This window comes from Mesoplodon densirostris, chromosome 1, assembly GCF_025265405.1.
Source record: "Mesoplodon densirostris isolate mMesDen1 chromosome 1, mMesDen1 primary haplotype, whole genome shotgun sequence".
NCBI lineage: Eukaryota > Metazoa > Chordata > Mammalia > Artiodactyla > Ziphiidae > Mesoplodon > Mesoplodon densirostris.
The window spans coordinates 106,346,245-106,359,320 of record NC_082661.1 but is presented as its reverse complement, the minus strand read 5'-3'; the positions used below and the strand labels follow the sequence as shown (position 1 = coordinate 106,359,320).

The following is a 13,076-nucleotide window of genomic DNA, read 5'->3' as shown; positions in this document are numbered from 1 at the left end:
ATTGATCTATATTTCTGTTTTTGTGCTAGTACCATACTGTCTTGATTACTGTAGCTTTGTACTATAGTCTGAAGTCAGGGAGCCTGATTCTTCCAGCTCCGTTTTTCTTTCTGAAGATTGCTTTGGCTATTCAGGGTCTTTTGTGTTTCCATACAAATTGTAAAATTTTTTGTTCTAATTCTGTGAAAAATGCCCTTGGTAGTTTGATAGGGATTGCATTGAATCTGTAGATTGCTTTGGGTAGTATAGTCATTTTCACAATGTTGATTCTTCCAATCCAAGAACATAGTATATCTCTCCATCTGTTTGTGTCATCTTTGATTTCTTTCATCAGTGTCTTATAATTTTCTGCATACAGGTCTTTTGTCTCCTTAGGTAGGTTTATTCCTAGGTATTTTATTATTTTTGTTGCAATGGTAAATGGGAGTGTTTCCTTAATTTCTCTTTCAGAATTTTCATCATTAGTGTATAGGAATGCAAGAGATTTCTGTGCATTAATTTTGTATCCTGCTACTTTACAAAATCCATTGATTAGCTCTAGTAGTTTTCTGGTAGAATCTTTAGAAAACTGAAGATGAAAACTCCTCAAATTTGATGAAATACATAAATACAAACATCCAAGAAGCTCAAAAACTTCAAGTAAGATGAACTCAAAGAGATGAACATGAAGACATAATATAATCAAACTTTCAAAAGACAATGACAAAAGAGAATATTGAAAGCAACAAGAGAAAAGTGTCATCACATACAAGGGATCCTCAATAAGATTATCTGCAGATTTCTCATCAGAGACATTGGAGGCCAGAAGACAGTAGGTTAATATATTCAAAGTGCTAAAAGAAAAAACTGTGAACCAAAAATCTTTATCTGGCAAAACTGTCCTCCAAGAGTGAGAGAGAAATTAAGATATCCCCAGATAAACAAAAGCTGAGGGAGATGTGAACACTACACCTGCCCTGGAAGAAATGCTCAAAGAAATCCTGCAAGGTGAAATGAAAGGACACTATACAATAACCTAAAGCCAAATGAAGAAATAATGATCTCAATAAAGGTAAATATGTGAATTATAAAAGCCAGTATTATAACAATTTGTAATTGTACTTTTTGTTTTCTATATGATTTAAGAAAAAAACAATTATGAGTATAAAAGCTAGTAGTACTATAACTTTAGTTTGTGACTCCAAATCTTCCTTTCTACATAATTTTAAAAAATTATTAGTTTATATTTTGGGACCCACAATGTATAAAGATGTAATTTTACGACATCAATAACTGGAAGTGGGGGGACAGAGCTGTAAAAGAGCACAGTTTTTGTATGTCATTGAAGTTAAGCTCATATAAATTCAAATTAGAGTGTTATAACTTTAGGATGTTAGATGTCATCCCCATGGTAACCACAAAGAAAAAAGCTATAGAATATATACAAAAGGAAATGAGAAAGGAATTTAAACATTTCTACAAGAAATCAACTAAACACAAAGGAAGACAGTAATGCAGGAAATGAAGGACAAAAAAGCTATAAGGCATATAGAAAACAAATAGCAAAATGATAGAAGTAAGTCCTTCCTTATCAGTAATTAATTAAATAAAAATGGATTAACTCTCCAATTGAAAGACAGAGATTGGCAGAATGGATAAAAAACATGGTCCAACTATATGCTGTCTGCAAGAGAGTCACTTTAAATTCAAAGAGACAAACAGGTTGAAATTGAAAGGATGGAAAAAGATATTCCATTCAAATATTAATGAAAACAGAGCAGGGATGGCTGTATTAATATCAGACAAAATAGAACTTAAATAAAAACTGGTTACAGGGCTTCCCTGGTGGCGCAGTGGTTGAGAGTCTGCCTGCTACTGCAGGGGACACGGGTTCGAGCCCTGGTCTGGGAAGATCCCACATGCCGCAGAGCGGCTAGGCCCGTGAGCCACAACTACTGAGCCTGCGCATCTGGAGCCTGTGCTCTGCAACGGGAGAGGCCGCGATAGTGAGAGGCCCATGCACCGCGATGAAGAGTGGCCCCCACTTGCCACAACTAGAGAAAGCCCTCGCACAGAAATGAAGACCAACACAGCCCTAAATAACTAAATTTAAAAAAAAAAGAATATAGATTTCTCTAATAGATATTCTTTAAAAAAAAACTGGTTACAAGAGACAAAGGATGACATTATATTTTCAATACAGCAAGAAGATATAATATAAGCATTTACATACCTAATGACAGACCATTAAAATATATGAAGAAAAACTAACAGAATTGAAGGGAGAAATGGATAGTTCTACAATAATAGTTGGGGACTTGAATACATCACTCATGATAATGGATAGAACAACCAAACAGAAGGTAAGTAAGGAAATAAGAACTTAAACAATGATAAACCAACTAGAGCTAACAGACATGTACATAACGCTCTACCCAACAATAACATGGGGCCTCCCTGGTGGCGCAGTGGTTGAGAGTCCACCTGCCGATGCAGGGGATACGGGTTCGTGCCCCAGTCTGGGAGGATCCCATATGCCGCGGAGCGGCTGGGCCCGTGAGCCATGGCCGCTGAGCCTGCGCGTCCGGAGCCTGTGCTCCGCAACGGGAGAGGCCACAGCAGTGAGAGGCCCGTGTACCGCAAAAAAAAAAAAAAAAAAAAAAAAACCAATAACATGCGCATGGGATATTCTTCTCAAGTGAACATGGGATGTTTTCCAAAATAGACTACATGTTAGGCCACTAATTAAGTCTCAAGAGATTTTAAAAGACAGATATCATAGAAAGTATCTTCTCTGACCACAGCAAGTTGAAGTTAGAAATCAATAACAAAAGGAAAACTAAAAAATTCATAAAATTGTATAAATTAAACAACACACTTTTAAACAACCAAAAGATCAAAGAAGAAATCAAAAGCAAATTTAGAAATTACTTAGAGATGAATGAAAACAAAACCACAACATACCTGCATATGGGATGCAGCAAAAGCAGTGCTAAGGAGGAAATTTATAGCTATAAATCCTTATATTAAAAAACAAGAAAAATCTGAACTCAATAACCTCACTTCACAACTTAAGGAACTAGAAAAAGAACAGACTAAACCCAAAGATAGCAGAGGAAGGAAATAATAAACATGAGAGCAGAGTTAAATGAAATCGAGAATATAAAAACAATAAAGAAAATCAATGAAACCAAAATTTGGTTCTTTGAAAAGATCAACAAAATTGACAAACCTTTAGCTAGCTAGACTAAGGAAAAAAGAAAAGGCTCAAATTACAAAAATCAGAAATTTAAGTGAAAAATATTACTATCAGGGAATTTCCTGGCAGTCCAGTGTTTAGGGCTCTGCACTTTCACTGCCAAGGGCCTGGGTTCAATCCCTGGTCAGGGCACTAACCCCACAAGCCTCATGGTGAGGCCAAAAAAAAAAAAAAAAAAAGAAATTACTATCAATTTTACAGAAATAAAAAGGATTATCAGAGAGAACTATGAACAACTGTACACCAGCAGAATGGATAACCTAGATGAAATAGACAAATTCGTAGAAACATAAAACCTACCAAGACTAAATCATGGAGAAACAGAAAAACTGAATAGACCTGTAACTAGTAAGGAGACTGAATCAGTAATCAAAACTCTCCCAAAAAAGAAAAGCCCTGGATGCAATGGCTTCACTGGTGAATTCCAGCAAACATTTAAAGAAAGAACTAGTCCAATCCTTCTGAAATTTTTTCAAAAAAATTGAAGAGAAGGAAACACTTCCCAACTCACTTTATAAGGCCAGCATTACCCTGACACCAAAGCCAGACAAACACACTACAAGACTACCTACCGATCAGTATCCCTTATGAACACTGATGCAAAATTCCTCAATAAAATTCTAGCAAGCAGAATTCAGCAGTATATTTAAAGGATTATACACCATGACCAAGTGGAATTTGTTCCTGGAATGCAAGGATGGTTCAACATATGAAAATTAATCAATGTAATATGCCATATCAACAGAATGGATGGGGGAAAACACTTGATCACCTCAAATGACACAGAAAAAGCATTTGACAATATATAACACACTTTTATGATAAAAACACTCAGAAAAACTAGAAATGGAACAAAACTACCTCCATATAGCAAAAGTCATTAATAAAAAACCCACAGCAAGCATCATACTCAGTAGTAAAAAACTGAAAATGTTTCCTCTAAGGCAAGGATGTTTGCTTTCACCACTTCTATTCAACATGGTATGGAAGTTCTAGCCAGAGCAATTAGGTAAGACAGAGAAATAAAAGGCATCCAAATTGGAAAGGAAGGAATAAAATTATCCCTGTTTGCAGATGACATGATTTTATATGTACAAAACTCTAAAGAGTCCACAAAAAAAACCGTTAGAACTTTCTGAACTCAGCAAAATAGCAGGATACAACATCAACACACAAAAATCAGTTTCATTTCTACACTTGAACAATCTGAAATGGAAATTACAAAAACAATTCCATTCACAATAGTATCAAAAAGAGTAAATACTTAGGAATTAACTTAACCGAGGAGGTGAAAGACTTATATGATGAAAACTACAAAACACTGCTGAAAGAAATTTAAAAAGACATAAATAAATGGAAACACGTCTCATGATCATGAATTGGAAGGCAATATATTAAGATGTCAGTACTAGTCAAAGTGACCTACAGATTCAATGCTATCCCTATCAAAATCCTAAAGACACTTTTTTTTCAGAAATAAAAACATCCATCCTAAAATTCATATGGAATCTTAAGGGACACCAAGTAGCCAAAACAATCTTGAAAAAGAAGAACAAAACTGCAGGACCCACACTTCCTGCTTTCAAAACTTACTACAAAACTACAGTAATAAAAAATAGTGTGATATTGGCGTTAAGACAGACATACAGACCAAGGGAATAAAATACTGAGCCCAGAAATAAACCCTTGCATATATAGTCAAATGATTTTGATAAAGGTGCCAAGACCATTCAGTGGAGAAAGGACAGTCTTTTCAATAAATGGTGCTGGGAAAACTGGATGTCCACATGCAGAAAAATGAAGCTGGACCCTTACCTAATACCATATACAAAAATTAACTCAAAATTGATCAAGGACCTAAATGTAAGACCTAAAATAATAAAACTCTTAGAAGAAGAGAGGAAAAATGCCTCACAGCATTGGATTTGGCAATGACCTCTTGGATACACCACCAAAGGCACAGGTAATAAAAGAAAAAAATTTTAAATTAGACTTTATGAAAATTAAAAATTTTTGTGCATCAAAAGACAGTATCAACAGAGTAAAAAGGCAACCCATAGCATGGGAAAAAATATTTGAAATCATATTATCTTCATAAGGGATTAATATTCAAAATAAGAATTAAAACTCAACAGTAAGAAAAAAAAACCCAATTCAAAAATGGGCAAAGGACTTGAATAGACATTTTTTCCAAAGAAGACATACAAATGGCCAATAAACACATTAAAAGATTCTCAGCATCACTAATCATTAGTGAAATGCAAATCGAAACTACAATGAGATACCACCTCATACACATTAGGATGGCTACTATCAGAAAACAGAAAACTGGGGCCTCCCTGGTGGCGCAAGTGGTTGAGAGTCCGCCTGCCGATGCAGGGGATACGGGTTCGTGCCCCGGTCTGGGAGGATCCCATATGCCGCGGAGCGGCTGGGCTCGTGAGCCATGGCCGCTGAGCCTGCGCGTCCGGAGCCTGCGCGTCCGGAGCCTGTGCTCCGCAACGGGGGAGGCCACAGCAGTGAGAGGCCCGCATACCACAAAAAAAAAAAAAAAAAAAAAAAGAAAAAAGAAAACAGAAAACTGTAAGTGTTAGCAAGGATATAGAAAAAATTGGAACCCTTGTGCACTGTTGGTGGGAATGTAAAATGGTACAGGGGCTGTGGAAAAAGTATGGTAGTTCCTCAAAGAATTAAAAACAGAATTACCACAAGATTTAGCAATTCACTTCAGGTTATATGCTCAAAAGAACTGAAAGCAGGATATCAAAGAGATATTTGTATACCCATTTTCATAGCCCATATTCACAATAGCTAAAATACGGAAAAAACCTAGGTTGCATCCATCAACAGATGAACAGATAATCAAAATGTGGTATATACATACAATGGAGTATTTTTTTTAATATTTATTTATTTGGCTGCATCGGGTCTTCGTTGCGGCACACGGGATCTTCGCTGCAGCGCGCGGGCTTCTCTCTAGCCGTGGCATGGGGTTTTTCTCTCTTTAGTTGTGGCTCGGGTTCCAGAGCCCGTGGGCTCTGTAGTTTGCAGCATGCAGGCTCTCTCATTGAGGCGCGCGAGCTCAGTAGTTGTGGCGCGCAGGCTTAGTTGCCCCGTGGCATGTGGGATCTTAGTTCTCTGACCAGGGATTGAACTCGCGTCCCCTGCATTGGAGGGCGGATTCTTTACCACTGGACCACCAGGGAAGTCCCTACAATGGAGTATTATTCAGCCTCAAGAGGGAAGGAATTTCTGCAGTATGCTACAACATGGTGAACCTTGAGGACACTATGCTAAGTGAAATGTGCTGGTCACAAAAAGAAAAATACTGTCTGATTCCACTTATATGAAGCACTTAGAGTAGTCAGAATCATAGAGACAGAAAGAAGAGTGGTGCTTACCAGAAGCTGTGGGGGTATGGGGGGGAGAATGGGGAGTCATTGTTTAATAGGTATAGAGTTTTAGTTTTACGAGATGAAAACATTTATGGAGACGGATGGTGGTGATGGCTGCACAACATGAATGTACTTAATACCACTGAACTGTGTAGTTACAAATGGTTACAATGATAAATTTTATGTGAAGTGTACTTTATCACAATAAATTTTAAAAGATTTGCACTATTAATTGTGTGTAATTTCTTTCTCAATAAAAAATTACATAAAAAGAAAAAATCAGTTGCAGGTTTATAAACCTAAGTGTGAAGGCTAATGAAAATAGCTTCAAACATAACACATGAGAGTATTTCATGAGCTTGAAGTAAGGAAAGCTTTCTTAAACAAGATGCAAAAAGCACTAACCATAAAGAAAAAGATTGATAAATTGTGCACTACATTAAAAGTTAAGAACTTCTGTTGGTCAAAAGACCCCATTAGGAGAATAAAAAGGTAAAACAGAGAGGGCAAAGGTATATGTAACTGGCTTGTAACAAGAATATATCAAGATGTCCTAAAAATCAGAAAGTGATAGACAAAAAACTCAATATAAAAATGGGTAAAGGGCTTCCCTGGTGGCGCAGTGGTTGAGAGTCTACCTGTCGATGCAGGGGACACGGGTTCGTGCCCTGGTCTGGGAAGATCTCACACGCCGCGGAGCGGCTGGGCCTGTGAGCCATGGCTTCTGAGCCTGCGCATCCGGAGCCTGTGCTCCGCAACGGGAGAGGCCACAACAGTGAGAGGCCCGTGTACCGCAAAAAAAAAAAAAAAAAAAAGGGTAAAAATTTTGAGCAGATCTTTTACCAAAGAGAAACTCCTAATAGCCAATGATGAAGTAAAAGCTATTCAACCTCCTCAGTAATCAGGACAATAGAAACCAACATCATAACAAGATACCATTACGTCCTCACCAAAATGGCTCTACTAAGAGGCTGGTGGACCCGTGCGAGGGAGGATGCGCAAAGACAGAACCCCGTGTGCACTTCTGGCAGCTGTGACTTTGGAAAGCAATTCGGTGTTGTCTGACAAAGCTGCACCAGCAGCCCACCCTGCCTTGTACCCCAAGAAGCATGTGCCCACGGGCCCAGGAGATGTGCTCAAGGGTGCAGCACAGTTGTAATGCCTGCAAACTGGAAATGACCCTGATGCCATCAACAGTGGGATGGAGTCCTTCAATGGAGGCAAGGCACCAAAGGACATGGACTAGAAGCTGAGACACAGGGGCTGAGTGAGAGAGGTCAGACACAACCGTTAACTTACAGCTCCTTCAAAAGGAGAGACGACTATATTGTTTAGGTTTTGAAGTGGAAAACTGTAAAGGAAACCAACAACGTAACGACTATAAAAGTCAGGACGGGGGTTGCTTTTGGCAGCAGGAAGAGGGTTCTGATAGGGGAGGGCAAGCAGGGCTTCTGGAAATTCTCTGCTTTGACCTAAGTGATGGTTATACCAGAGTTTCCTTTAAAATAACTTAAGTGGAACATTTAATGCATCTTTTTCATGCATCTTTATGCATCGCTCAGTATTTTTTATTTTTCAGTTAGAAAACTTTGATTTTGCTTCTTTAAAGAATCCAAGAAACGTCACCAACTACAAGGGGCAATGTCCTTGCAAGAATCTAAGTTTGGAGAAGGTCAGTGGGTATCCATTAAACCATGCACACATCCACATGGAGAGCACCCAGATGTGATGCTTGTTTCAATCCTTTCAAAGCGTGGTACTCCCCTGCAGGAGTCAGAGATAGGAGGAACAGTGCCAACATCAGTCTGGGGCAAACAAGGAAGGGAAGAAAAGGAAAGTCACCCTAGAACTGCCAAGGGGACCGACTCATCAGACAGGAGAGAGCTAACACATGCAAACAGTCTGACAGAAGAATGTACCCCAAGAAGTGCTGAAGTCCTCTTCATCTCTTCCTTGTTCACCTGAATGCTGTGGCTTTCCATCACTGTGATTCAAAACCAAAGCAGATAAAAATCTGTACTGCAGCAACAAATCATTTCTGAGAAAGACTGCAGTGCCAGGAGCAAGCCTGACCCCCCGATGAGGACCAAGATGACACTGCGAGCTCGGCAGTGTCCATGAGGGTCAGTACTGGAGCCCAGCAATGGTGGCAGTGGGCATGGGGACACTCTGGATGGAGAGTCACCCCCGGCCGCTCAGCTGCCACGCTGGGTGAGGCTCTGCTCTCCCAGGTGCCCAGCAGGACAGGGCGGGTCAGGGGCTAAGAGCAAAGGCAGAGCAGAGCCTGCAACAGTGCTTGCAGGGCGTTCTCACAAAGCAGAAGGGTCCATCACACCAGGACCAGGACAAGTGCTGACCTGGAAAACATCCAGACAGGCCTCCTCCCCCCACCACTGCTCTCAGGGCTGTGGGAGTCCGGCAGGACACCTGCAGAACAGGCAGTACAGAAGCGATACCACGTGACCCAGATGTTAGAACCTTAGAGTCTTTCTAGACCAAGAGGTGATGCGGTCCAATCCCTCTTGTTAGAGAAAGGGAAAGTTAAGGGCTCACTACCTCTTCGGTGCCCATATGATGCACTGCCCGCCCCAAACTAAGTCAAGAGAAAACAGTCTTCCCAAAAGGTACAAAGAACTCTCTAGAAGGATGACTGGGCATCATCTTTAGCGTACCTTACCTGCCAAAATTGGTATCAGAGGAAGCTCCAAAGTACAAAACAGTTGCCATAAACCATAAACCTGTTTCGTAGGAAGAAATGACATCAGTGTTACTTTTAAACTATTATTTCTACATGCATTTGCTGAACAGCCTACTTAATTTCATTGAGCAACTCCTCTGGTGGGCATGGTTGGTTCCCCTATCCTCCTTCCTAATAAAGCTCCTATTTTTGTCAAGTATCCTATTTTATTACCAAGCCCTAGTAGAGATATTCAGAAATACCTGGTAGGACAAGTCCCACTCCCACTTTTCTTTAATCTTTCTCATTTTTAAGTGTGATTTAGGTATTTGTGGACTTTTAGTCTCCCATTTTAATTTCAAAATAGGTTTTCTGAATTCCCAAAAATGTAACTAGAATTTTCATCGATTTTGCACAGACTTTATAAATTAATGTGGGGAGAAGTGCACCAACCTTCGTCTACTCGGATCACCTCCCACGCTCTTTATCAGGGTTTCCATCTGAGAGCCCTCTGCCTCGTCTGTCCTTCTGCTGTGCCCTCACCTTCTCGGCTGCCCCTAGGACCCATCCTCTGTCCTGCTCTTGGCCCTGGAAGAAGGGTAGATGCCCTCCAGGCCACATCAGCCGGGCTCCTTCTCTGCCCTCGGGCTGGTTATGCCCATTCAGGGGCAGGAGGAGAGGGAAGCGGGTTTCCCCTGCGCCAGCCCACAGTGCACTTCTGGCCCCTGTCCTTGGCCTGCATCCACCACTTCTGGCACCCAGCTCCTGGCCAGCAGCCCCCTGCAGGGCCACTGCTTTCCCAGGGTCCCTGTAACAGCCCACCCTTTGAGCCCAGGGGTGGAAAAGCTTCCAGCCAGTGCCTGCCCCTGCAGGTTTCTCCGTCTCTTCTGGCCCCCTGGCTCCTGCCCTTGCTGTGGTTCACAGTCCCTTCATTCAACCCTTCTTGACAGGTCCTTCAAATGACCTCTGCTTCCCAATAAGACTCTGAGTGGAGCTGTGTCCATCACTACTAACTGAAATAAACTCTTAGCGTTTATGTTAACTGCAGAGTTAGAAACATTCCAATTGAATTGAGTCTTTAAAAAAAATGTTACAACTGTTGTCAACCTATAGAAAACATTTTAAAAATGTCAGGTCTTATCATCTGGACTGCCCTTCTATGAGTGCTGCGCAGGTTCACTTGGCCTCAGAACCCCGTTTCCTGCACAAAGACACTGAGGGTACTGTTTCCTGTGAGCATGGCTGTGAATGAAAGACAGCCCTTGGACAGTGAAGTCACAATGAAATGCCTTGCCTTGAGCTGGGAACAAAGGCCCATCGTAAGTCTGTAGAGCACCCTCAGGTTCGCACGTACATTCTGATTCTTTAAAAGATCAAAAGAATTAAACATTAGGCGCATTTGGCAGCAACGGTCATCACAGTCTAGGAGGCGGCAGTGTTTTGCTCGGCAGAGAGCACACGTCTGGTGCCACCACCCATTGCCTCAAGCAGAGCAGTCCCCACACTTCGGAAGATACTCTTCAGGCAAATTCAAGCTACCTATTGCTTTCTTACTTTCTCCCCAACCCAGTTTTCCTCATTTTACAGGAAATGACCCACAAAGAAGCTAAGTGCCCAAGGTGCAAAGATCGCATGGTGGTAGAGACAGACCTGGCCCCTCGGCTTGCCCCTCTACCCACCGTGGGCGTCTGGGAGCCAGTGCCTCGCCCACACTCACCGCCGGTCCCCGTCCCAGACACACACAGAGATCCTGGGAGGTGGGCCAACAGCGTCTGTGTCCAGCTGACCAAGAGGGCGGTGGTGAGCCGCTTTCCCGACAGTCAGTCGAATTCTGCCCCCCTGCGCGGAGCCCTGCGTCCCCACTGCACCCCTCCCGCTGCCACACGGCCCCCCAGACTCCAGGCGCCCGGCCTCAGTTTAGAGACACACACACCGCCACCCACGCCACGATGATCGGCGGCTAGCTGTGCACCCCGCGTTTGTCTTTGCCGCCATCCCGGGTCTTGGGTCTCCCGGGAACCACTAGCTGGGAGGCACCACGAGCACGTCCACGTGAACGCGTCGGCTGTGTCCGGCAGACGGCCACCGCCCTGCTGCCTGAACGCGCCTCCCCGACGGCAGCGCTGAGCCGCGAGGCTTCCCTGGGACGGCTCGCGCTCGGTGGCGGAGCTCCGGCCCCTCGCGGCTCAGCCCGACCGCAGCTCGTCTCCCCACGGTCTCATCTTCCTTCTCGCCATCCGAGGTCTACGGCCTCCCCGACAGGAGCCACACTCTCATGAGTCCTCACTGCTTCCCTGCTGCTCCTAGACCGGGACCGCGCTTTCCTTTCCCCTCCTTTCATACCACTGCTCCAGGGCAGCAGGAGACCCTGCGGAGCAGCCGGCTGCCTTCCACCTCCAGCAGACGCATTGCTGGCCTGTTTAACAAGAGACCAGCCGAAGTTCATCCCAGGCAGCCTCCTTCCCGCCTGGCGTGTGGAGGAGGGCCTCGGGCGAAGTTTCCCGGTGGGACCATAAAGCAAGGGCGCTTGGGGAGCGACTGAGTCGCACAGCTCTGGGAGCAGCTGCTCGGCCTGGGTGAGGGGCTCTGACTTCTCACCAGGCAGAAAACACACCCGCTGGAGCTGGTGCTTTGTTCCGTGCAGCCACTCCCATCCCTAACTTGCACGTGTGTATACTGGAAAGAAACTATACTTTAGAGTCCAAACTCTGAATTGAACCATGAGCTTTGGCAAGGTGCATGTACATGAACCCTTCTGCACCTGGGTTCTCCTCTGTAAACCTGGGCTAACAGAGGCAGACAGCTCCCTCCTTCAGCAATGATATCTCGGCTTGTGTCTGGGGAAGTTCCCACTCCAGCAGCATGGATCTGGGGAGACTGCCAATCTCCACGCCCTGCCTGCCCTGCCGAGGGGCGGACATGTGACACAGTCGTGGAAAGGAGACTCTAAGTGCTAAAACTTTGAATCTTGGACAAAAGTGACGTGTAGAGAAAATGATCACTGCTCATTGCTGGCCCCCGGCCCGTGGGCTCCTGCTGCCTGGGTCCCCAGACCCGCCTGACGCCTGTCTTCCCAAAGCTTGGTTCTGCTTTTCCTCTGAGGCTCTGAGCTACCCAACATTCCTCTGACAAATCTCTTTTTGAATTAAGGGAGAATGAGTTTCTGTATTTCCAACCCCAAGCCCCTGTCTGACACAGATCCCTCCCCAGCTGCAGGTCTGTAGGATCAAGCACCCCAAGCAGCGACCAGCCCCAGCTCAGCCCAGGCGCGCAGGGCAGGCTCATGTGGCCTCCTGCGTGGCCTTCTAGTCGTGCTTGTAAACATGTGCCTGTTAACTCACACCCAGGAAGTCTGAACAGAGTGGCCTGATGGTGGCCGGCGCTGCTCCCGCTGGGACGCTTCCTCTGGCCCTGCTGTGCGGCCATGTCAAGTCTCCCTCTCGCTGGGCTCCAGGCAGGTTCTGGAGCTGCAAGCACCCGTGCTTCTCCAGACAGTGGTTCCTAACAACTGGGTGCATATTGAAAGAGGGGGCTCAGAGAGACAGACCTGGGCAGTCTTACGATTCTCCCCGCTGGGACTGAGGAGAGGCCTTCCCAGTCCTCGGCCACAGCAGCTGTGTCACCAGCATGAAGAATTTATAAACAAGCAGCTCTCTGCTCACAGAGCTGGCGACTCTCTGACACAAAGAATCCATTCAGAAGAATCACACTGTGAATGGCACCTCCCAGGAACAGTTGACAGAAATCACCCATCTTTATTCAGTAT

At 44.0% G+C, this 13,076-nt stretch overlaps 1 protein-coding gene across 1 annotated transcript in view; it reads right to left on the bottom strand.

Annotated features, from left to right (window-relative positions):
* The window catches only part of POLN (DNA polymerase nu), a 192,851-nt gene that overhangs the window by 122,986 nt on the left and 56,789 nt on the right, over positions 1-13,076 (bottom strand). Inside the window, exons 9-11 of the mRNA XM_060106912.1 lie at positions 10,605-10,673; positions 9,311-9,371; positions 8,553-8,617 (exon numbers count right to left, since the gene is read on the bottom strand). Coding sequence (XP_059962895.1) covers positions 8,553-8,617; positions 9,311-9,371; positions 10,605-10,673 — 195 coding nt within the window. The remainder of the gene's footprint in view (positions 1-8,552; positions 8,618-9,310; positions 9,372-10,604; positions 10,674-13,076) is intronic.